Raw genomic sequence first — 25,353 nt, 5'->3', positions numbered from 1 at the left:
AACCAACAGTATTCACCCATCATGCTCGGAGTGAATTTTTCCCGATATCAGTTTTCCATCACGTTTATATCTTGATGAAATCTTTCCCCATACTCACCTCTGACATCGCTTAGATCAATGGTTCTCAAACTGTGGGGCGCGAATGTTGCCATATGTGCCGTCATTTCTCTATTCGTAGGGAAATTTGAAACATGTAGCGGTGTATCGGCAGCAAAAAATATAGGAATTAATTTTATTAGGGTTTCAAAAAAACATTAGGGGGGCGCGATTAAAACTGTTATGAAAATTTGGACCGCAAATACTTAAAGGTTGAGAAACGCTGGCTTAGATTTGGTGAAAAAAAGTCGAGATGAGAACGTAAAAAATGCGTCTTCAGTGACATTGTGGCTTCCATAAGCTAATATACTTTCAGCATATTCTCCACAAGCTCAGCAGAATTCTCTGCTCTGTGACTGTCAAGAAAATTCTGGACAACCTGCACGAATGAGGGTGCTGATTCAGTGGGCTTCAGTTTCCTTTTGAACTCATCGTGAAGCATCAGTTCACGGATATCAAGGCCAACAAAAACACCTTCTTTAATTTTGGCTTCACTTTTCTCGAGACCAAACTTATTTCTTAAATGCTGAAACGCATCGCCTTTACTGTCCAGTCACCCTAGTTGTCCAAGACCTGGAACATCATAACTAAAAAATGGGATGTGCTGGACGAAAACGGTTTTCAGATTTGGAGTCGGCAAGTGAAATTTGTTAAAGTACAGGTGAAAGAATCCCAGTAGGAAAATGTTTGTTGACCAGTGTAATTGTCCAAAAGTAAAAACCTCACAAAATATGGAGAAAGTTACACACAGAACAGAAACAAGGCAGGAGGGCAACACTGACTTCGCTATCTAGCTAAATAAAGTTCACACAGCTAGATAATACACACTGTCCCCATTTATCACATGGATGGTTAGCTTACAACAGAAAAAAGAAAAACAAAACCCAAAGCCAGACCATCCGACCCTAACTCTCTATACCTTGCTCTGTGAAAGCCAAATCCTTCTCCTCTCACACTCTCTCTCTACCCTAAAACCCAAACAAGCTTCTCTTTATAACATACATTCCCACCCACAACCCAGTGGGCAACTCAATAGGTGGGTAATTAGGGCAGAATGCAATTACGTTATCTGCACCAAATTAAAGAAAACAAGCCGAGTTTAACAAGAAGATCTAGAGTGGGTCGTAACAGTTAGATTAGGTGGCCCTTCATGGTGGTGTTAGGTGTGCACGTGAACGGGGTCTTCCATGGAATGGCACTGCCCCGTCCTGGGCTGTTTCCTACTTGCATGCAGTGCTTCCTGATGGCCTTGACTTATGAGGTGAGACACAAAAATAACTGGACTGGGCTTGGGGCTTTCCTGGAAAACCATCTGGAGGTCAGCCGAAAGTGAATCATAGAACTAAATCCCCTCCTACACGCCCTTTCAAACCGCTGACCGGCTGGGTATATTCTGTGAAGAGCCCAGTCAGTATTTGCACAACAATTGCTACACAAGTTACCGCTATAATTTCGGGTGAAAAAAATCGAACAGCGAATCAACAGCAAATTTCTCACGAAACAAAACGGCCACAGAAATGATAAAAAACAGTGTACGGTGATAACAGTTTGTCTCGCACACAAGTTTTTGAGTGGCAGAAACGTTTCAAGGAAGAAAATGTGAAAGATGTTTAACGCACAGGTCGGGGTAAGGGGGTTCACCAAGACAATGTTCCCGCGCACAATGCTTTTCCTGTAAAGCAGTTTTTGACTGACAAAAACATTCCTGTCCTCGATCATCCTCCCTATTCGCCTGATTTAGCTCCCTGTATTTTTTACTTGTTCCCGAAAATCAAGTGTGACCTGAAGGGAATACATGTTCCTTCAATGGATGAAAGGAAGACAGAAACTGCAAGCCTGTTGAAGAGCCTCAAGCAAGTAGACTTCCAGCACTGTTTCAATCAATGGAAGACACGTATGGAGCGGTGTAGAGATCGGGAGGGGGAGTTTATAGAAGGAGGCAATGTTTAGAATGCTGTCACTCATCAATAAATATTGAGGAAATCCAGTTATTTTTGTGTCTCACCTCGTATTTCCCTTAGGCTTATACTTACGGCTAGACCCCCATCTTCTTCTGTTATTCATCTTCCAAATGTCTTTAAATTTGGAGTTGTGTTCCCGGTTGTGTGCTATCTGTCCTCTTTGGACTGTCCTAGGAAGCTCTGGCAGCTGTGCCAGTTACCCTCTTATGATTGTATCTCTGGCCTTAGTGGACCAAAGACCAGGAATTCAGAAGGCAGGTAGGGAATGTTAGCTCTCTAACTGGTCCAGGTTCAATGCCGGGCATGACCTCTTGTCAGAGGGGCTGTCAATCTCGCCACTAGAGTATGTCAGATTAAGTGACTAGAAATCCCAGAGGAGGCCATCTGCACCTTTGAGGCACATAATCTGAAATCTGGAGGCAAGATCGGCAACTGCAGTCGTTCAGTTTTTTAATATCCCATAGGACTAGAAGCAGTGTAACAAGACCCTGGCTTTACACTTCTTCCTCAAAGACACAGTGGTGACAAAGTGACCACAATAGCAACAAAAACAGGACACCAGAGAGGACTCAAATAATAATTTTATTCTTAGTTCATTTTCAAGAGTGACACACACAGCCCCTACGACTTATGACAAGATCAGACTGTTTGATTGTGTTGGAACGAGTCACAGATGTGTCGCTAAATCACAGGATAGAGTGACAACTGCCTCCAGCTTGCTAAGTTTGTGTAAATGATATCTTGGCTGGAAATCACGGGACAAGTCTTGTAATGTGACACAACCTTATTCTGACATACCCTGCAATATTTAGTTTTCCAGTCTGACATACTCGGGCGATGACATCAGCAGCTAAAGTCACCGATTTTGATAGCCTCTACTACTAGGAGTTGTGTAATGTGACCTCGACTTTACAGTTCTGCTTCAAAGCCACAGTGGTGACAAAGTGACCACAACAACAAAAAACAAACAAAAGGCAGGACTCGAATAATAATTTCATACTTAGTGTATATTAAAGAATCACACACAAGCGCCCCTTCGACTTATGACAAAATCAGACTGTTTGATTTTTTTTGTCACAGATTAGTTGGACTGAGTCACCAAGTCACAAGAGCTTACTACGACTGTCTCTGACTTGCCAAAATTATGTAAATGAAGACGGTCTTAAAATAATCGAAAAAGTCATGTAGTGTGACACGGACTTAATCTGTCATAACATGTGATTTTTGAGTCACATAAACTGACATCTGGTGGCAAGACTGGCAACTGCAGTAGTCACGTTTTTGACATCCCTTACGATTTGAAGTCATGTAAGGTGCCATTGACTTTACAGATCTGCTTCAAAGCCACAGTGGTGACAAAGTAAACACAACAACAAAAAACACCAGTGAAGACTCAAATAGGAATGTAATATTTAATTTGTATTAAAGAATCACACACAAACCCCTATGATTTATGATAAAATCAGACTGTTTGATTTTTTTTTTTGTCACAGATTAGTTGGACTGAGTCACTAAATCACAAGAGCATACTACGAATGCCTCTGACTAGCTAAGATTATGTAAATGAAGATGATGGCTTAAAATAATTGGAAAAGTCATGTAGTGTGACACGGACTTAATCTGTCGATTTTGCGATTTGCAGTCACATAATCTGACATCTGGTGGCAAGGCTGGCAACTACAGTAGTCACGTTTTTGACATCCCCTACGACTTGAAGTCATGTAATGTGACATTGACTTGACAGATCTGCTTCAAAGCCACAGTGGTGACAAAGTGAAAATAACAAAAAAAAACACCAGTCAAGATTCAAATAGGAATGTAATATTTAATTTGTATTAAAGAATCTTTCAGAATACAAATGCAGATTTCGGGCCTATTGGGAGGTGCTGGATAAAAATGGGCAGAAATGAGCGCAGCTATTAGCTGAGGTGCTGTCAGTCCACTGGCTGCTATCTCATCCAGATGTTACCAGAGCCTGCAGATGTTTGGTGGTGAAATGTAATGGAAGGCTACATTTCAAAAGTCTCTGGGTAAAGCAGGTCAGCAGCTATGGTGCCCCAGCGTGTCTGGGGGACCAGTGGTTGTGGGGTCTGAAAATGCCAGTGTGTGGTAACACTTTTTGTAAGATAATATTGTTTTGGCACAATAAACCAGTATTAGAAAAAAAAATGTTGGGAGCAAAGCTTTATCAGTATTCTCCTGGCAGAGACTGAAGAAATAGCTTCTCACAGTCAGATGGAGCATCATAATGGAAAAAAACAAGAATGTATAATAAAAAGCAAAAGCAAGCAAAGGAACTGAATAGTAAAATATATATGGTACATCTCTATATATAAAGTGTTGTGTCCATCTGTCACATGATTACCAGGAAACCACTGGGGTCAGAACCTTGATTTTGGTCTTAGTCGAAAGGTTATGATGTAATATGTGCCAATAAAGCAAAATATGTGGCTACCTGACCAAAGTTGTCAAATTTCGCATCATTCTTACAACAAACTGTATAGTCAAACTGATTGAGAAGATGACATAGCAGAAAGAAAAAGAAGAACAGTGACATCTGCTGAGCCTGGGGCAGATTGCAGAAGCCAATTATGCAATCGGAAGAAGGCAAATGACAGCTCCGGGATCCACCGAGTGTCAGGCCCTGGTGGTGTGGCTATCTCCTGGTATTCGTGCATCACTGTGGCTGGAACCCTTGATATTAGGAGGACTGGATGTCCGCATGTTTCATAGTAAAATAATTTTTCATAAGCAGGTTATAGGAGTACAAAGCTCACTAAATACTGCTGTGAAATAAATGCTAGAGAATCAACAGATTGATATTCAGTATATCAGGCAGAATAGAGCCCATTATTATATGCATATGAGACCACCAAAGGCACAACATGTTAAGTAACAGTTGGCTGTATACATGATAAGAAGTCTATTCTGCCCTTTAAAGCAAGCATTAAATAATGCAAGTAGAAACACATTCTTGTTTCATAAACAGGTCTAGAAAACAACTACAGACTGAACTTGCAAATGGACAGAAAGTACAAGCTGTTAAGAATTGTAAAAATGAAAGCTAAACTGTAATGAATCTCTTTCTTGGCATAACTGCTAGGCCTTTTTATTTGCAGTTACATGGAGTTACTTCCAAGCCACAGTTGCATAACGCACAAAATAATACATTACTCCGCAACACAGACCACAGCGACACGCTGAACAGTATTGATCTTCACGGCCAGATACATTTGGATGAAGCAGAGTATGAAATGGGATAGAATATGATGTGTGTTTTGTCATGGTAGTATGATCCTCTTTTCCATTTTAGATTCCTTATTAGAAAGATAGATAGATACTTTATTAATCCCAAGGGGAAATTCACATACTCCAGCAGCAGCATACTGATACAAAAAAACAATATTAAATTAAAGAGTAATAAAAATGCAGATATAACAGACAATAACTTGCTATAATGTTAACATTTACCCTGCTCCCTGAGTGGAATTGAAGAGTCGCATAGTGTTGGGGAGGAACGATCTCCTCAGTCTGTCAGTGGAGCAGGATGGTGACAGCAGTCTGTCGCTGAAGTTGCTCCTCTGTCTGGAGATGATACTGTTTAGTGGATGCAGTGGATTCTCCATGATTGAGAGGAGCCTGCTCAGCACCCATGGCTATGTAGAATATAACAGAAAGCCCCAAATCCCAGACTGCTACTGTAGTTCAACACTACCACCCCCCCCTTTTTTTATATACATACCATCTGTAATCCCAGGTAATTCAAGTACCGGAATGTCCCCAACATATAAGCAGAATACAAATGTGAGTGCTGGCAAAACAATATTAATAGAATCTGTATAATAGGCTACCTGGTGGCTCTCTGTCTTAGTATGCTGACCGGTCTTTGCTCTGGCATTGTCTTTTCTCCAACTTGGCCTCTACATGAATTGAGAGAGATAGCAGCATTGCATCTGGACAGATGTGACAACAGAGAGCTATGTCTTTGTTAGCCCAAATGTAGGTTAGTCCAGCTTCCTAGATGTCCTACCAGACCAATGGGATGTCGTAGTACAGACCCGAATCCCTTGGCTCATTCCTTTCCTGTACTAGCGTGACTTTGTCCACATTGCAGCCCTGGTTTCAAAAGGCTCATAAACTCTTCATACACCTTCCACTCAAGATTTTCTTCCTGAAGAAAGGGCTCATATGATCTAAAGTGTCCCTGTGTCTGATATTGGAGCTCACATAAAATGAAATGATGCTTCTGATGTGTCCGCATAGGGTTATGGCAAAGCACCCTTGTGAAACGGGTTACAAGTTGACCGATGCAAAGCATTCAGCCCCCTAGTCCAGCTGGCCAGTCAGTTCCTGCTTTGGTATTTCAGCTAGGGGCTAAAAAAAACTGCAGAAGTTTGTATCTGATCTAGTAGGGTCATAAATATGCCTACGGAACAATTGGATTTTTCTTCTTAAGTGCACATTTTTATCATACTATTGCACCATCCTCATGACATATGATGATCTTATATAATACATTACCGTGGCTGTCCATTTGTCTGTCCAGGATTTTAAATCACCTGTAGCACACAAACCGTTTGACCTATTGACCTGAAATTTGATACACATATACTACATGAGCTCTACTGTCCACTTTCGGGGTAATGATTTTTATTCCTCTTTTTATTTTTATTTCATTTTATTGAACAATCAACTTTTGGCAGCAGCCAGCAGGGTGGCCGTGCGGCACATGCGTACGGGCGCCGTTCTCATCCCTACCACCTTCACCGTCACTTCCTCTACCTCTTCATATCCTAAATTATTCTTGAGGCAGATTGAAGACTTAAGTGAAAAATGAAGGAAAATGTACTAAGTAATTGCAACCCAAACACTGACTTAATCAGTTTTAACATGAAAAGAAGAGAAAAAGTGGGCCGCTAGGGTGGAGAAAAGAAGAGCTGCTCAGGAAGCAGCAAGCGCATCGACCTCTGAGCAAATGAATGCTAAATGTACAGAGAAAGAGAATGAAAACTAGGAATACTCAAGTCAAGTGTATTCACTGCACGTTATCATGCAGTGCGCCATTACTGGTCTTATATAATACGTTACCGTGGCTGTCCGTTTGTCTGTCCAGGATTTTAAATCACCTGTTTGACCTACTGACCTGAAATTTGGTATACATATGCTACCTGACGTCTACTATCCCTTTCAGGGTGATGATTTTTATTACTCTTTTTATTTGTATTTTATTTTATTGTACAATCAACTCTCAACAGCACGCAGCAGGGTGGCTGTGCGGCACATGCGTATGGGTGCCATTCTCATCCCTACCACCTTGGCCGTCCTAGAAAATGTTGAAATTGTCAGAAAAAAAATTGAAATGTAGAGATGTCAGGTAACTGAAAGGAACTACTCTGGGCGTCTCTCTCCTAGGAGGTTTTGTTTTGCCGACATTCTCGTCTCACTTGTGTGTTTATGGTGGGAGGAAAAGTAAAAGGGATACCGTTTCACTGCTGTGCTCGCCTCGGTTCTGTATTAGCGGCCAAGCGACCTTGTCTTTCTTCTGAGGTTTCGTTTTGCTGACGTGCTGGCCTCGCTTGTGTTATTAGCGGCTGTGACAGATAAGGGCGCTCTCGCTCCCTTGAACCCTCGGACAATACGCCGGACACCAGATAAAAGTCCAAGAATTATTTATTTTATAATAATAATGTGCACAAAGCACCCTCCACTCCACAATACTCAATAAACAATACAATTCTCTATAATCAAATCACAATCCTCCACTTCCAGACGCTTAGCCACCCTGCCTCCCAACTCAGCTCAAAGTCCTTTTATAGTCTGTGACCCGGAAGTGCCTCTGAACCCTTGGTCCATGTGGCTTCTTAGCACTTCTGGGTCAGATGAACTCTTCTTTTTCATCCCAGAAGCATGTCATTTCTTCTGCCCATGTGACTGGGACGTACTTCCGGGGTGTAGGGAAAATAGTCCTTACTCCTCCCTGCAGCGTCCTCTGGTGGCCCCCATGGTATCCAGCAGGGCTGTGGTATCCGTGTGGCCATATCCCATACGGCTAAGCGTTTTCTATTTCCTCGGAGGTGGAGCCCTCACCCCGACTTCACCTCTCACTTCCGGACCGGACAGACAGACAGACAGACACACACACACACGCACACACACACGTAGGCGTTTATATACAAGGTTGTTACAAAACATTAAGAATGGCTGACTAATAAACACCACCTGCATGTTATGACCAGTACAATATTAGCAACTGACTGGTCACCCTTTTAGTAACTTTTGCTTTGTCAAATTGTTTGCAATGAATGTCTTTTACACAATAAAGACACTGAGCTGTGATGTTTAGAGAGCTGCTCTAGGAACACTGAGCCTAAGTAAATGTACCATTTAAGATTAAAGCCCAACATGAATTTTGTTTTTTTTTAGTATATCAGAGCCTGCCTGACTTGAACATGCTGTGGTCGTGCTGCCCGTGGTAACCACACTTTTAGAGTGCCATAGGAGGAGGAAAAATCCAAAACAGCAGCCTTGCTGGGCTCAAAGCATTCAAAACGGAGGAGGAACTGAGCGAACGGATTTCACACATAAACATGAATAGTGAGGGGCAAAACCATTGTCGGGCACTTCAAGTGAGATGTTTTTTAAGCCAAAAAGTATTATCTTCTTATATAATACGCTACTATGGCTGTTCATTTGTCTGTCCAGGATTTTAAACGCAAACCATTTGACCTAGTGACCTGAAAATTGGTACACATCTAATACGTGATGTCTAATGTCCACTTTCGGGGTGATGATTTTTGTTACTCTTTTATTTTATGTAGAATCAACTCTCGGCAGTGGTCAGCAGGGTACGCTCATCGTTCTCATCGCTACCACCTTCGTTGTCACTTCTTCTACCTCTTCATATCTTAAGTCTTCAATCTGCCTCAAGAATTATTTAAGTGCAAGCTTAAGTGTAAAATTAAGGAAAATGTACTAAGTAATTGCAACACAAACACTGACTTGATCAGTTTTAAAGCGAAAAGATGCAGACGAAAGAGAAAAAGCGGGCCGCTAGGGTGGAGAAAAGAAGAGCTGCTCAGGAAGCAGCAATCGCATCAACCACTGAGCAAACGAATGGTAAACGTACAGAGAAAGAGGATGAAATCTAGATAGATAGATAGATAGATAGATACTTTATTAGTATTAGTATCTTTATTACTATGAATGCTCAAGTCAAGTGTATTCACTGCACAACATCATGCAGTACGTCGTTACTGGTATCATATAATATACGATTTATAGTAAGTGTTTTTTGAAAATGAAGCAAGTATACTTCCTCGAAATGTGTCTCTTCTGATCTTTCCCTATGGCTAGGCAGTTAGTTAAATTATTCTTTTACGGAACCTATCCTTTCATCCAATTACCTTTTCATTTACTAAACCCTTCCACTTATTCATTTTTTCATTTTGTGAACTCACTCAATCCATCTTTGAATTTACTGAGCCCAGTCATTTTTCTGTTTATTTAATGAGCCACCCATCCATCCTCCTTTACATTTACTGAATCTCTCCAGCTATCCATTTGTCCATCTGGTTCATTTAATAAGTGCACCACTCTATGCATTTTCCTATCCATCTTTCTGCCCACTTGCTGAACCCACCCATCCATTGTACGTCTGTCCACCAATCCGTCTATCCTCTGTCCACCTACTAAACCCATTCATCCTTTTGTCAATTTATTGAACAAATTGATTCATCCATCTGCTCACTAACTGGAGCCATACCTCCATTAATCTTTTAATTCAGTATATTTTGGTATAGCGCGACTTTCTAAATGCAGAGCACTGTGACAAGTTCTCAGGTGTTAAATGTAATTTCAAGCTTTACTACTTATATGAGTACACATAGAGACAATTAATAGTTAATTCCAAACTACTTAGTAATTGTTGAACTGTGGCCAATAGACAGTGGAACAAAGGAAAATAAAAACTCCAGTCAGCAGCATTCCTGGAGAAAATTAACCTTGGCCAGTTGGCCACATACCACCTTCTGGGCATTTTATAGTAAAATCTGTGCTGGGCCATCCAGTCTGATGACAGAGTCCTTCCTTTTGTTGATTCCAAGGCTCCCAGTATCTTTTCCATGGGCATGACAACAGTTCAGCAGTAGATCCATGGCACCAAGTGCCACATCAAGATACCCAGGCCCGGCATAGGCGAAGTAGGCGACCGCCTAGGGCCCCGGATCGACTCCTTGGTCTAATTTTCACGCATTTCACAGAGCTTCCAGGGGGGCTCCTGGACCCCCATTTCGCCTAGGGCCCCATAATACCTAAGACCGGGCCTGAGATACCAAGAAGAGAAACAGAATAGAGGAGGATTAGTAACGTTTTATAAATATTGTATTACTTCTATTTTTGTTAAAATGACTAACAAGTAGATGCAGTATACACAGCTAAAAAGCAGCTCTAGTCAGGGTATGCCAGACTAAAGTAGTGAGTCTGTAGCCAGGATGTAATAACTGAGACTGAGGAGGTATTTTTTATGTGAGCAGGCAGATTGTCCCATAGCTTTAACGCCCTGTAACAAAAAGCGGGACCTTCCACTTTTCCCAATTTTTCAGTCTGTTCACTTATTGAATACATTTTTGTCCCCTAGTTCAAAGACACAAGGGGCATAATCTATCCTGGGCCCCCATGTCCAGCATCTTTTGGAACTCAGGATCCAGCCACGGATGAGGTGCCATTTCATCTCTAGGCACATACCCACACTCGGCCACAACATCACCAATCATTCTGTACCTGTTTGGGTCATCATATACAGTATATATATGAAAATGACAGAAATCGCTCTTGGGCCAGTACACCAGGTGAACCCCACTAGCCAAATGATCTGCTTATTTAAAAAGTTAACATCTACTTATAGCACATAAAGACATTGAAAACAAAAGGAAACAGTGTGAGCCATAATCTTGGTCAATAAAAATCACAATGACTGGTTAACTGACAAGAATGAAAGGTAAAACTCCATTAACCGCCCGCCTTAACATTAGACTCGAGCATCATTTAGACAATGGTATAGGCGTGTCTCACATAAGTGTTAGACCGAGGACTACTCGGGCTGTAAAAGTGCAACAGTGTAGATGTGTCTTCCCCTAGCCTCATAATGCCGTCTCGTAAGAAATGCCTGTCATTATCAGTAATGACGAGGTGAATCTCACTTCAGGCAGTGACATTGAAATGGTCAGGGGAACTGAAATTGATTCTGGTCCCATCAGAGTAGCCATTCTATATCAGTCTCTTTGGAGGGGACGGCAAGATGGCCATTGGTGGGTAGGCACAAAAGTGCATTTTATGATGGCACGTCCAAGGAGAGATGGTCTTATCCTGCATCATTAATAGTATTACTACTCTGAGATATGTAATATATGGATGGCAGAATAAAATTCAAAGCGATTACATAGGACTCCCCTCCATTGCAATCCCATTAGAAGGCCTACCTTAACTTTCAAAGAATGGTGACAATTGTGTCATTTTGAATCCGTTCAAACTGTTACTTGCAAAAATTGAGAAATATTTTTAGATATTATTAGAACAAGAAGAATATATTTGTTAAAAATGTATTGGTCCTTGAATGGTAATTTTATCTGGCACATTTCATGGGGTTTTCCTTACATTTCCACTCCTTATGACTTTTAACAGTCATTGAGCTGAAACCCCCGACGATAGCTTCACCGCTGCACAGCAGAGAAAGAGCGTCAGAGGGCCTTAAAGATACTTGCGAGCGGGCCTTCTCGCTTCACCTCTAGGTGATTTGAATGGACTTGTGCTGTGTTTGATGGCAGGTCCCTTTCTTGTTGTGGTCCCTGTTATTTTTTTTTAATAACGGCAAAGGTACATTAGGAAGAAATGTTCTCATTAAATGGCAATGCTTGGCTTTGCTATAAACAGGAAGTCAATTAACATTTTGTGCTCCAGAGGGTTCACTTAAAGTCTCAGCCATTTCTCAGCATAATGGTGTCAAGCTCTCAGGTTAAAAGATTTGTTAAGAACATTTTCTTTTTATTATATAATGTCTTTACTATTGAGAGCAGCACAAAATGGTAGCGACCCAGGAGAAACAATACAGCTGGCCTGTTACACAATTGTAAAGTTGTCTGACTGTCATATAGTTCCGTTCATATCTATCTATCTATCTATCTATCTATCTATCTATCTATCTATCTATCTATCTATCTATCTATCTACAGTGTGTGTGTATGTATGTATATGTATATGTACAGTATATACAGTATATATATTTTAAAGTATGTATTTATGTATGTGTATATATGTTTTGTTATATTGCAGCCTTGTGCTAAAAATCCTTTAAATTAATTTTTTACCCATCAAGCAACACCCAATACCCCATAATGACAAACTGAAAAAACAGTATTTTAGGAGTCTTCTTGATATTTATTAAAAATATAAAAGTGAAATCGTCCATTGACATAAGTCATCAGACCCTTTGCTTTGACACTTGCAGTTTTTGTCAGGTGTATCCCATCCTGTTGGTCATCACCGAGATGTTTCTTCATCTTGTTTGGAGTCCAACTGTGGCCAATTCAGTTGACCGGACTAATTAGGAAGGTCCCACAATTGAGCAAAAACCAAGCCATGAGGTTGAGGGAATTGTCCACAGAGCTGAGAGACAGGATTGTGTTGAGGCACAGAGCCTGGGGAAAACTACAAACTTCCTTGGCATTGAAGGTTCTCAAATGAATAGTGGCCTCTGTAATACTTAAATGGCAAATACGTTTGGAACACCCTAGAGCTGTCCACCTGACCACATTGAGCAATATGGGGAGATGGGCCATATTTAGATCAGTGACAAATAACCCAGTGATTACATTGGCTGAGCTCTAGACAATCTGTGTGGATGTTGAAGAAGGACAACCATCATGGTGAAACTCCACTAATACTGTATGGGCTAAATGTCAGAGTGGCCAAACAACACATGAACGCCCACTTGGAGTTTGCCAAAAGGCACCTAAAGGACTCTCAGACAACATTCGCTGCTCTGATGAAAACAAAACTGAACTGTTTGGCCACAATTCTAAGTGTCATCATGTGTCTGTCTGTCTGTCATATACTATCTATCTATCTATCTATCTATCTATCTATCTATCTATCTATCTATCTATCTATCTATCTATCTATCTATCTATCTATCTATCTATCTTTAAATAGTTTTTTATTCCTAAGCTTTTGACAACCCACCAAGTGTCGTCATCACAAGAAAAAGATTAGATATACAGAAATCAAAGGCAATATATAGCAAATGAGGAAGTGGGGTGCAATAAAAAAAGACTTCATAATGAACATCCTCCAAACCCCACCTTATTGATCCTGTACATTTAGTATACAGTATCTTGTCTTTGATTCCACTTTTTTCATTTCACAATTATTTAGGCTTCTGTGTCCCAGGGAGCACTCAAAGCTTTAGAAATGCTTTTATCCTCTCGCCCTGCTCTTTGCCTCACCACATTTTCATTGCTGAGGTCTACTGAAAGTCCTTTGGACTTTTTGTTCTGACATGCAGTGTGAATCATGGTCCTTGTGGCCACCAGGGGGTGCACCAACTCCCCAAATACCTGACGCAACAGACACAAGTGCATACAACACAAGGCTTTTATTCAGTTGGAAATGTTTTTCCAGTTTCCCACCCTCCCCAAGCACAGTGCAGAAGCACAATCATCCCAGTAATAAAGCACAAAGTCCTTTCTCTTCCTTGGCTTCTCTTTCTCTGTCGCAGCCTTCTACACTCCTCCCTGGCAAGATCTGCCCTCCAACCCCCCGACTCTGGCTCTTCAAGTGAAGTGAGGTGCCTCCTTTTTTGCTGCACCTGGGGGTACTCCAGGGGGCTGGTTAGGGAGGTCTGGCATCACTCCTGGGTGTGGTGAAATCCTAAAGCAGTTCCTCTAGGAACCCAGTAGGGCTGTGCCAAACTCCAACTTCAATGGAACGCTGCGGGGATGTGAGGTGCTGCTGCAGCCCGGGGTGGGGGTTTGGGGGGCTGCCATTTAGCGCTCTGGGGGAGGCAGTGCCCTGTGTATATCTGCTCTCCCAGTCCTTTCACTATGTTACAGTCCCCCTGGCTGGGCAAGGGCACTAGCTGTCCAACACAAGCTACATACACAGGTAGACGTTAGTAGAGTTTGGCAAAGGTGGACTCCAATCAATTTCGTGACAAATCTCAAGGAGAATTAAGGCAAACAGGATGCACTTGAGCACAGTTTGGAGTGCCACAGCGAAGAGTCCAAGTACTTACATCACTGAGTGCCTTCATATAAAGTTGAGAGCATGAGACCCGAAGCAGAGGACAAGTGGAGCTCAGCTGCACAGAACGGCACACCAGCAGTGGGTGAGGCCATTGTGCTGCCCTGAGCTCTGCAAACACCAGTGACGCGTTTGAGATGTGCTGCTAAGCCCCTTGCAAACAAAAATCATTTCTATTCCTGGTTCTTAATCCATGATGTGGTGTTAGAAATCTAAGGATATGACATATAAACCAGGAGGGGAGTGTTTAACAGTTAGGAGAATTGGGCATCTCGGACACTTCTAGTGTTTTATATTAGGCCTGCTTTGGCTCTCCATGAAATGTAACAACACTCTTTGTCTCGGAATCCTTCCTGCACTAACGAGGGTGCGAGAGGGGCTGGATAGCAGGTGTAAGACCCTTCTTGGCCTGCATATTTTACAGATTTGTTTTCCTGGGAATAAATAAGTAACCTGCAAAGCAGCCTGCTAATTCATTTGTGATTTGCAGTAAGATGCCAGGATGTTTATATGAAAACGTGAAGCGAAGTTGTCAGTTATTTTATTGTCTTTATTACCCAATTACTGACAAAGTGCTACCCCATAATTATTAAATGCACACACTCAGACGGTCATGCAAGTCGTACAGTAGGAACAGAAACGAGCATCCAATGAGATGACAGGCTGGCTCTCCGAATGTCTTTAGCTGTATGTGCCTGAAGGCTGACTTGTATCCTGTCTACTGTTTATTAATGGAGGTGGAGGTGATGACATGAGAGGGTCTCTACTTCTTCGAATAGCACAATAGGATCCCTGTTTTTAATTCCACATAATATTACTAAGGTGGGAGTTGTCATGATTTTTAAAGGAAAGAATATGTGAGTCAGCAGAGGGGCAGGGCAGTTGCTTAGGCCATTGCATGCTTTGTGCGCCCCCTACAGATTTAACCTGGGCACTGCTGCTCGTAAATCACCTTTACCTCAGTCGCCGGCCTGCTTGGAGACGTCTGACATGGGAGGCTGAAATGTCACAGCCATTTGTCTCTACAAGTGCAAGCCGGCTGAACGCTCGGCTCATATATATCTGCCCAAAGCAGCGAGACGCGGCTGCTGTTTTGACTTGTTAAACTTCTTGCCTAACAGGATGGAGTGTTACCAAAAGACGAGAGTCAGAAATGTATTATTAAGGCCATCCTATGCGTTTCTTTGCATCTGAAGGGACGACAGCTAATGTTCTTTTCCCCGCTTCATTAGGCTGTGGAAGAGACGGAAGCCCGGTCTTTGCCTGGAGGGCTTGCCAGCGTGAAGAAACAATTTGAGAGCCAAGAAATTGCATCTTCGCACAGCACAGTCACCCAGATCCATTACCAGCACAAATCTGTACAGGTAATTAACCATATTGTAATGCAAATGGAGGTTCAAGAGTTGAAATGTATTGCCGTCCACCCTGTTGAATTTACTCTTTCGCTTCTGCTCTCTGTCACTCGTTGCCTTTTTGCAGGTTTACTTCAGGATGCACAAGGTAAGACGTAAGGACATGCAGTATGCAGGGGTTTCCATTTTCTAAACAAGTTAACCAGTTAAGGGTCACAGGGGGGCTTTGAGCCAATCAGCATTGGGCCCTGGACTGTTAGCTGGTCCATTTTCTAAGCGAGTTAACCAGTTAAGGGTCACAAGTGGGCTTTGAGCCAATCATGGCAGCATTGGGCCCTGGACTGTTAGCTGGTCCATTTTCTAAGCGAGTTAACCAGTTAAGGGTCACAAGGGGGCTTTGAGCCAATCATGGCAGCATTGGGCCCTGGACTGTTAGCTGGTCCATTTTCTAAGCGAGTTAACCAGTTAAGGGTCACAAGGGGGCTTTGAGCCAATCAGCATTGAGCCCTGGACTGTTAGCTGGTCCATTTTCTAAGCGAGTTAACCAGTTAAGGGTCACAAGGGGGCTTTGAGCCAGTCATGGCAGCATTGAGCCCTGAACTGTTAGCCAGTCCATTTTCTAAGCGAGTTAACCAGTTAAGGGTCACAAGGGGGCTTTGAGCCAATCATGGCAGCATTGGGCCCTGGACTGTTAGCTGGTCCATTTTCTAAGCGAGTTAACCAGTTAAGGGTCACAAGGGGGCTTTGAGCCAATCATGGCAGCATTGGGCCCTGGACTGTTAGCCAGTCCATTTTCTAAGCGAGTTAACCAGTTAAGTGTCACAAGAGGGCTTTGAGACAATCAGCATTGAGCCCTGGACTGTTAGCCAGTCCATTCTCTAAACGAGTTAACCAGTTAAGGGTCACAGGGGGGCTTTGAGCCAATCAGCATTGGGCCCTGGACTGTTAGCCAGTCCATTTTCTAAACGAGTTAACCAGTTAAGGGTCACAGGGGGGCTTTGAGCCAATCAGCATTGGGTCCTGGACTGTTAGCTGGTCCATTTTCTAAACAAGTTAACCAGTTAAGGGTCACAGGGGGGCTTTGAGCTTCATGGCAGAATTGGGCCCTGGACTGTTAGCCGGTCCATCTCAGGACACACTCAGAGGAAGTCAAATTAAACCTGACCTGCAAGCCTTTGGGATGTGAGAGAAAACTGTACATATACAGACTCCACATCGGCATGGAACCTGGAATGACTGAGTAATGTCAAATGCACAGGAGGGGTGGCTGCTCGACTATTAAAGTTGTGTGTTGCTGGTCCCCTGAAGACCTTTTGGTTCCTAGAGGCTTAAACATTTCCAGGTTATGCCTCTCTTGAGTTTTTGTGTTCCTGTCTTTATGGGGTAGCCTGCAAAACAAAGGACGATTGACATTTCATCATGGCTATATCTACATTATTGTTAAAATAAGCAATTCCAGTGTCACATGCAGAAAAAGCATGTAATATAATATATGTAATATTTTTTCATTATTATTATTATTTCTGTACCATCTTACTAGTATCTGTTTTTAATTTGTGACCACTGAGCCCCCAAGCCTTCCAACACACCAACACCTGGATTCAAATAAACTTTATATTCACTTCCAACACCTTTCTTACACAACACCAGCCTGAGTGCACAAATATAAATTCTCTCATGCTGCCTCCTGACTCTGACTCACCTGGATGAGGTCGAGCAGCTCCCTTTATGGCAGATCTAAGAGTCTTTCCGGTGTTACCGCACTACAGGTTGGAAGCGCTTCCAGGTCAGACAGAAATTCCTTAAAGTGGGGATGATCTGTCACCGCAACTTCCCCTGGTGGCACTCTTGGAATACAGCAAGGCTGTCTAATGGGAGTGCAATTCCCAGCCTGCCCTGCGGGTATCCATGTAGTCCAGGAAGACTTCCGACTATTGTATTGGGGGAGCAAATAGTCCATGCGATTGGTTTCCCCTTGTCCTGTTGGCCAGAATGCCAGCCCATACCTGGTTTTCATGGCAAATTATTATTTATTAACATCCTTGGCAACATCAGGCTCGGAAGTCTATGTAAATACAGTTAAGCCCAAGTCAGAGTCAGGGTGACATGTAATGATATGCTTTATAATCTTAAAACTCTTGGAACGGTATTCTACTGCCATCTAGTTGGATGAAATATCATTATGCTTCAAAAAAAATATCATGAATATTTCTATGCATTCTGCCACTCTGTGGTAATTGTTTGTAGCTCATCAATAATCATGAGTGGGACGGACACTTCATCCAAAAGCACAATGGCAAAGAAAAAAGCCGTAAAGCAAGTTTAGAACAAATTGAAACTGAACCATTGCTTGAATCAAGTGATAGTGATGATGATGTGAATTGGTCATCAGACACGGACAGGGACAGTAAAACGGACACCAGTCTGGTAGACTCCCACCTGTCAGGTTTCACTGATGTTTGTGCAGGTAGCGCAGTGGTAGTGCTACTGCCTTGAAATAAGAAGATCATGGCTCACCAGCTATGGTAAAACCTAGTATGTCACATCTTTCAAGTTTCTGGCAAATTGAGACAATGTCGTCGCCCCTATAATTTCTAGATTTCATTTTTCCTGAGCTTCATGTACACAATATTGTTGTTTTTCACAAATGAACAACACCTGCCATTTATATCACGCAGTCACAGCATTTAAATCACATGATAGTAATCCAATGTTTTCATTGGTTAGGCAGTCTTTCCTCATTGGTCAGTTGAGTTGCTAGGTTTTTGTCTTGCAATATGGAAAACACTGTGTACATACAAGCTTCTTCCATTGTGCCATGACTGGAATGAAGACATATTTGGCCATCACCACCACCTTATAACATCAGGAGTTGGGTAACATGGGTTCATGTCCCGGGTCCTCACTGTGTGCAGTAGCGCTTTGAGCAGTGAGAAAAGTGCTATATAAATGTAATGAATTATTCACAGTATTATTATTTGTTGTTGTCATACTACTGCTGACAATTCTGCACGGCCTTGTGGCCCATTTATGGGTAACCCTGGTCTAAAGATACCTGTTGATCATCATTATCTGGGCTACTTACAATTGACAGTCTGCTGGAGAAAACAGTCATTGAAATGAACCGCTATGCTGAGCAATGTCAGAAAAGTCCCCATAAACCATTTGCTTGTCACAGTCACTGGCAACTTGTCACTGCAGGCAACAAGTGGGTGTTTTTCAGCCTATTGATACTGCATGGCATAATGGGTAAGCCAGTCCAGAGATGGTACAGTTCTTTTCTCGGCAAAGTATTCATAAGTGTCATTCTTCTCTCATTGAGAAATACACACATTTCACTAATAATAAGGACAATGCTGAAGCCAATCACCCAAAACTGAAAACTGCACAAACTGTGAGATGTGCATCAGATGCACATACTGTATATGCAGAAGGTGTATGTTCTTGATTGTGATATAAGTATTGAGGAAAGTCTCAGGGATTACAAGGGAAGGCTGTCGTGGATACAGAGCATCACATGTAAATGGGCACAATTCAGTATCAAATTCTACATGCTGTGTAGAGCACATCTGGAACTCGATACTTTACACTGGTAGAGGGGCCAAGTGGGGTAGCAAGTACAGTAAATAGTGCATCGCTACCACTGCTGGTTTTAGTTATTTTCTGCCCTGGGCAAAAGTGAAAATGTTGTGCCCAGTCTATGAAATATTGAAAGCAATTGTTTATGCATATTATTGGAGATCGAACATTGGGAGTTTTTTGGTCCATTTTGGAGATTCATTCAAGTCACACATGGATGTCAGATTGATGAGTGAGGGGAGGATGTGCAAGGAAAATCAAGGATTCTACACCAAATATCACATGTAGCCACCCTCTCCTGGCACATCCCTGGCTACGTCTATTATAGCTGACAAAATGGAAATTTTGGCTGTCCTCTATGCCTAGTTTGCCAATATGGCAGAATTGTCCCTGGTGTCAGGGGAAATATGGAAGTCACATAATGTGCATTACACAAACTTTGTTGCTGGTGGACACTTTCGGATGCGGTTTCACACATTGCACACCCACCGCTAAGTGCCAGCCCTGCACACATAGATTGAATCTATATGTTGTTTAGCTGGATTATATTTAAATCTGGAATTAAAATGCATCTTCAGTGTCCGCATCATGTCTGGGTGGAGATGGGGATGGAGGCCTTGCATACACACAGTAATTTGGGGTTTTGTGGTCGCTTGTGTTTATCTGTGTAGCACATCGTGTTTCAGCTACGAACCTGTGCTTAGAATGGGAACAGTCTGCTCCAACAAGATGAAGTGAAAAGAACGGGACAGAACACAACACAATAAAGAACTTAAGTGTGTTTTAACATGATGGCAAAGATGTGACAGTCTCACAAAGGAAATGCTTGCTCGATTCCACACATGGCATTCATTTCTTAAAGCTTCACAGATGTCAGGGCTGACCACCCTCCTGTGCCTTACCTGACTGGCACCACCACCCTACATGATGTGTTTGTCTTTTATTCAGACTTCTATGTTGTGTGTGGAGAGAAAACACAATTGCATTTCCACTCTTATTATATTTGGCCATTGCTGATGGAAATGCTCCAGTGCTAAATCCAGAGGATGAAAAAGGAGCTTCTGTACTTAGGATATGAAAAGATGTTTGCAGCAACTATTCCTGCGTTTTAAAAATTACATTTTCTTTTATTTTCAGAAACACTTAATCATTTAATGTGTAATTTAAAAAGTAAACCGAGTGAGAAGTGTGCAGCTTTTGTTGTTATCAAAAAAATCTCATTATTTATCTCTACAACTCATTTTATGTTATGATAAAGAAATGTAGGCACTGATAAAAATAACATTAACTTAATAAAAACACACAGGCTATTTTTGAAATGGTCAATTTATATTTTGTATTAAGCCTTAAAAAAACACAGGAAGTCAAAGCGCTAGCAGCAAATATGCTTGTGTTAATAAATGTAATTTCAAAAACAAGCAGCTCTGTGTTTGTATATGTATATGTAAATATATGTATGCATATGTGTGTATATATGTACAGTATGTATATATGTATGTATATATATACACCATGTATACTGTATGTATATATATATATATATATATATATATATATATATATATATATATATATATATATAATGTGTATGTATGTATATTTGTATATGCATATATATATAATATGTCTGCGGTGGGCTGGCACCCTGCCCGGGGTTTATTTCCTGCCTTGCAACCTGTGTTGGCTAGGATTGGCTCCTGCAGACCCCCGTGACCCTGTAGTTAGGATATAGCGGGTTGGATAATGGATGGATGGTATGTATGTATATGTGTGTGTGTATATATATATATATATATATAATATACGTATACATATATATGTGTATATATATATATGTATGTATATGACTGCTCAGTCAGCAGTTTTTCTTTTTTTTTTAGTTTTCTTCCTTTTCTTTTAGTCATTCTATCTATCTATCTATCTATCTATCTATCTATCTATCTATCTATCTATCTATCTATCTATCTATCTATCTATCTATCTATTATATAGTGCCTTTCCTATCTATCTATCTATCTATCTATCTATCTATCTATCTATCTATCTATCTATCTATCTATCTATCTATCTATCTATCTATCTATCTATCTATCTACCTGTGTATGTATATATACAGTATACATATATTTTTTAAAGTATGTATTTATGTATGTGTATATATGCTTTGTTATATCGCAGCCTTGTGCTAAAATTCCTTTAAATTAATTTTTTACCCATCAAGGAACACCCAATACCCCATAATGACAAACTGAAAAAACAGTATTTTAGGAGTCTTCTTCATATTTATTAAAAATATAAAAGTGAAATCGTCCATTGACATAAGTAAGTGAAAAGCACTGACAATACAGGAGTGGCTCAGGGTCAGCTTTAGAAATGTTCTTGAGTGACCAAACCAGTGCCCAGACTCTGACAGAGACTGAGATGACCTTCAGAGAAGAATGGCAAAAAAAAATCTCGAAATCCAGATGTGTGAAACTTGTTGCATCAAACCAAAGAAGACCCCTCTCCAAACTGGAATCACTTCAATGAAGTACTCAGTAAAGGGTCCAAATGCTTGTCATTATTTTTTTTATACTTAAGTTTTTAGAATCCTGTTTTCCCTTTGTCATTCTGGGGTATTGAGTTTTGCTTAATGTTGGAAAAATTAAATTGAAATGATTTTAGCACAAGGCTGCAACCTAACAAAATGTGAAGAAAGTGAAGGGGGTCTGAATACATTCTGAAGGCGCAGATTATGTAATATGCTATCTAATGCTGCAAATGGCACCCAATGAATGTCAGATTTTGAACACATAGTTGATTTCAATTAAGTTTGAGATAAAACAAAACCTTCTCTGCCAATGGGGGTTTTATATGCAAAAAGAGGTGAAAAAAGCCTTTTTTAATAAAATGTCCTTCAAAGGCGCTGCCACTCAGTGTTAGTATTGAATATTAATCATGTCTGCAATCCATTAAAATGCTTCCCACTTGAGCTTTCTAGCATTCACTTTACAAACATTAATTGGTCCCCAGCATTTTGTTGAAAATAACATTTCATATCAATAAAAAGAAATTACCCGACAGGCCATTTTTGTCTGTTGCAGGAAGTGTCAAGATCAAAGCATGTTGTCACAAAAGGTAGCACAAGGACTGAGGAACAAGATGTTTCATCATCATGTGAGGCATCGTCTGCTGAAAAGGTAAGCACTCGTCGAGTCGTGCAGCCACTTTCTAAGTGTACAGTAAATTCGACTGGGCTTGAATCTGAAGCCGGGAAGGCAGCAGTTCCTCTAAACAGTGTGACACTCATAGTTTGGTTGGTTGGTTGGACACTCCATTGTTTTGTTCATTTTCTGAACCCACCTGTCCCAACACCTGATTATGAGATGCTGCAGAATAGCCCAGAGGTGTAAGGTACAATGCTGATGGCAACCCAGGGCAGTCTCACTCACAATAGGAAAATGTGGAGCTGCCGATGAATGTCAGCACGTGGGTTTGGGAAATGAGAAGAAACTGGAAGGGGGAAACCCAAGTGAACTCCACACTGCCAGATGGAACTGATGCCTGAACTGTGGAGCTGGGAGAGAACAGTGCTAACTCTATGCCTGCAAGCCGCCTGGAAAAGGGTAAATGACCAGAGCAGAGAACTGCCACCATCACACTAGGCCATGTAGCTCCTGGAGGGCCAAAGTTAGTTCATTAGAACAATCTAGATGAGAACAGGCCATTCAGCCCAACAAAGCTCACCAGTCCTGTACACTTATTTCTTCCGAATAAACATCAAGTCGAGTTTTGAAAGTCCCTAAAGTCTTACTGTCTACCACAATACTGGGTCACTTATCCCATGCGTCTGTGGTTCTAGGTTTTTGATCCTACCCATTTTGTATTTTTATGAGAAGTCAGTTATTAAGGAAAAGACTTAGCATCATATGGCAATATGGGAACAGTCAGCATGGGTTCAGAAGATGGAGGTTCTGTTTTACTAACATGCTGGAATTCTGTGAGGGAGCAACAAAGGGATACAATGATCTGCACCCTGGTGAACTGCCGGTGGAACTTTGTGGTGTTCACATGTAGTCTCTGAGCAGCTGAGATTAGGAGCCTCTCCTATTATGTCATGCTGTGAGGATGCTGCTTCTGAGCCAGATGATGGAGGGTCACAGCTGACCGCCAGCAGTCCATCAGAGTGCAGATCTGCAAACTGAGATACCATGTGGTGCGAGTCCAAGAAAATTCACTTGGCCACAAGAATAGAAATTAGAACAACAGAACAATCTAGATGAAAACAGGCCATTCAGCACAGCAAAGCTTTCCAGGCCTATCCACTTTGAAAGTTCCTGAAGTCTGATTGTCTACTACACTACCTGGTCACTTATTCCAAGTGTCTGTGGTTCTCTGTGTAAAGAAAACTTCCTAATGTTGGTGCAAATTTACTCTTAACAAGTTTCCAACTGTGCTCCTGTGTTCTTGATGAACTCATTTTAAAGTCACCATCTCGATCCACTGCACTAATTCCCTTCATAATTTTAAACACTTCAGTCAGGTCTCCTCTTAATCTTCTTTTGTTTAAACTGTAAAGGCTCAGCTCTTTTAATTTTACCTCATAACTCATCCCCTGTAGCCCTGGAATCAGCCTAGTCGCTCTTCTCTAAGCTTTTTCTAGCACTGATATGTCCTTTTAATAGCCTGGAGACCAAACACCGTGTCCAAAAGTGAAATTTACAAATGATGCCAAGCTAGATGGATTGGCAGGTAATCTCGAATCCATTGAGTCATCACACAGTTCACAGGCTTGGGCAGATTTGTGGCAGATTAAATTTATTGTCAGTAAATGTAAAGAATTACACACTAGCTGCATGTGGTCTTCGGGACTAAAACTTTTTTTGGTTTTAATGAATTACTGGGTTCTAACATGACCTTAGGGATTGTCCTGAATAAGATGTGACTATTTTAATAATAACAGTAGAGACCAGCAACTCCCCTGAATGATTGTAACAGTAAATGTATGCAAAAGGTACATTGATTTTTTTTTTTTTTTGTTTAAATAGATTTCATTGGAGCAGTTTGACCAGGAGGCAGTCATAGAGGCAGCATACGAAAACCACTGTGATGGAACAGGTATGCTGGACGCAAATGCTGTCAAAATGAAACAGTTTGGTGGCCACAACATGACTGAGAAAAGTGGTTCACTCTTTGAACCATCATAGTAAATATTAAGATAAAAATCATAAAGTTCAGCTTGAAGTGGGCTGTTTGGAAATGGTTTGTACCTAGAAAGTTGAGAACTTGTCAGACTAGCAACCAAAGTCAAAGGGACTCGGGTTAGAAGCCACAAAGGAGGCCTTCGCAGGTGATAATTTTCTGGAATTTCCCTTGGGATCAATGAAGTGTGGGCCTGTCTGTCTGTCTATGTAATATAGCCTTTCACATGTGTCTGTCTGTCTGTCTGTCTGTCTGTGTAATATAGCCTTTCACATCTGTCTGTCTGTCTAAAATAGTCTTTCACATCTGTCTGTCTAATATAGCCATTCACATCTGTCTGGCTGTCTATGTAATGTAGCCTTTCATATCTGCCTGTCTGTCTGTCTAATATAGCCATTCACATCTCTCTGTCTGTCTGTCTGTCTATGTAATATAGCCTTTCACATCTGTCTGTCAGTCAATCTAATATAGCCATTCACATCTGTCTGTCTATGTAATATAGCCTTTCACATGTGTCTGTCTATGTAATATAGCCTTTCAGATCTGTCTGTCTGTGTAATATAGCCTTTCACATCTGTCTGTGTGTCTGTCTAATATAGCCATTCACATCTCTCTGTCTGTCTGTCTGTCTATGTAATATAGCCTTTCACATCTGTCTGTCAGTCAATCTAATATAGCCATTCACATCTGTCTGTCTATGTAATATAGCCATTCACATCTGTCTGTCTATGTAATATAGCCTTTCACATCTGTCTGTCTGTCTGTGTAATATAGCCTTTCACATCTGTGTGTCTGTCTAATATAGCCTTTCACATCTGTCTGTCTAAAATAGTCTTTCACATCTGTCTGTCTAATATAGCCTTTCAGATCTGTCTGTCTGTGTAATATAG

The 25,353-nt window shown here is 41.3% G+C and overlaps 1 protein-coding gene across 1 annotated transcript in view; it reads left to right on the top strand.

Annotated features, from left to right (window-relative positions):
- The window catches only part of LOC114655408 (xin actin-binding repeat-containing protein 2-like), a 293,034-nt gene that overhangs the window by 221,656 nt on the left and 46,025 nt on the right, over nucleotides 1-25,353 (top strand). Inside the window, 3 exon segments of the mRNA XM_051930911.1 lie at nucleotides 15,584-15,715; nucleotides 22,366-22,461; nucleotides 24,310-24,379. Of these exon segments, the coding sequence (XP_051786871.1) occupies nucleotides 15,584-15,715; nucleotides 22,366-22,461; nucleotides 24,310-24,379 (298 nt within the window).

The sequence above is a fragment of the Erpetoichthys calabaricus genome, chromosome 8 (assembly GCF_900747795.2).
Source record: "Erpetoichthys calabaricus chromosome 8, fErpCal1.3, whole genome shotgun sequence".
NCBI classification, from domain to species: domain Eukaryota; kingdom Metazoa; phylum Chordata; class Cladistia; order Polypteriformes; family Polypteridae; genus Erpetoichthys; species Erpetoichthys calabaricus.
This window is presented reverse-complemented; position numbering and strand designations above follow the sequence as displayed.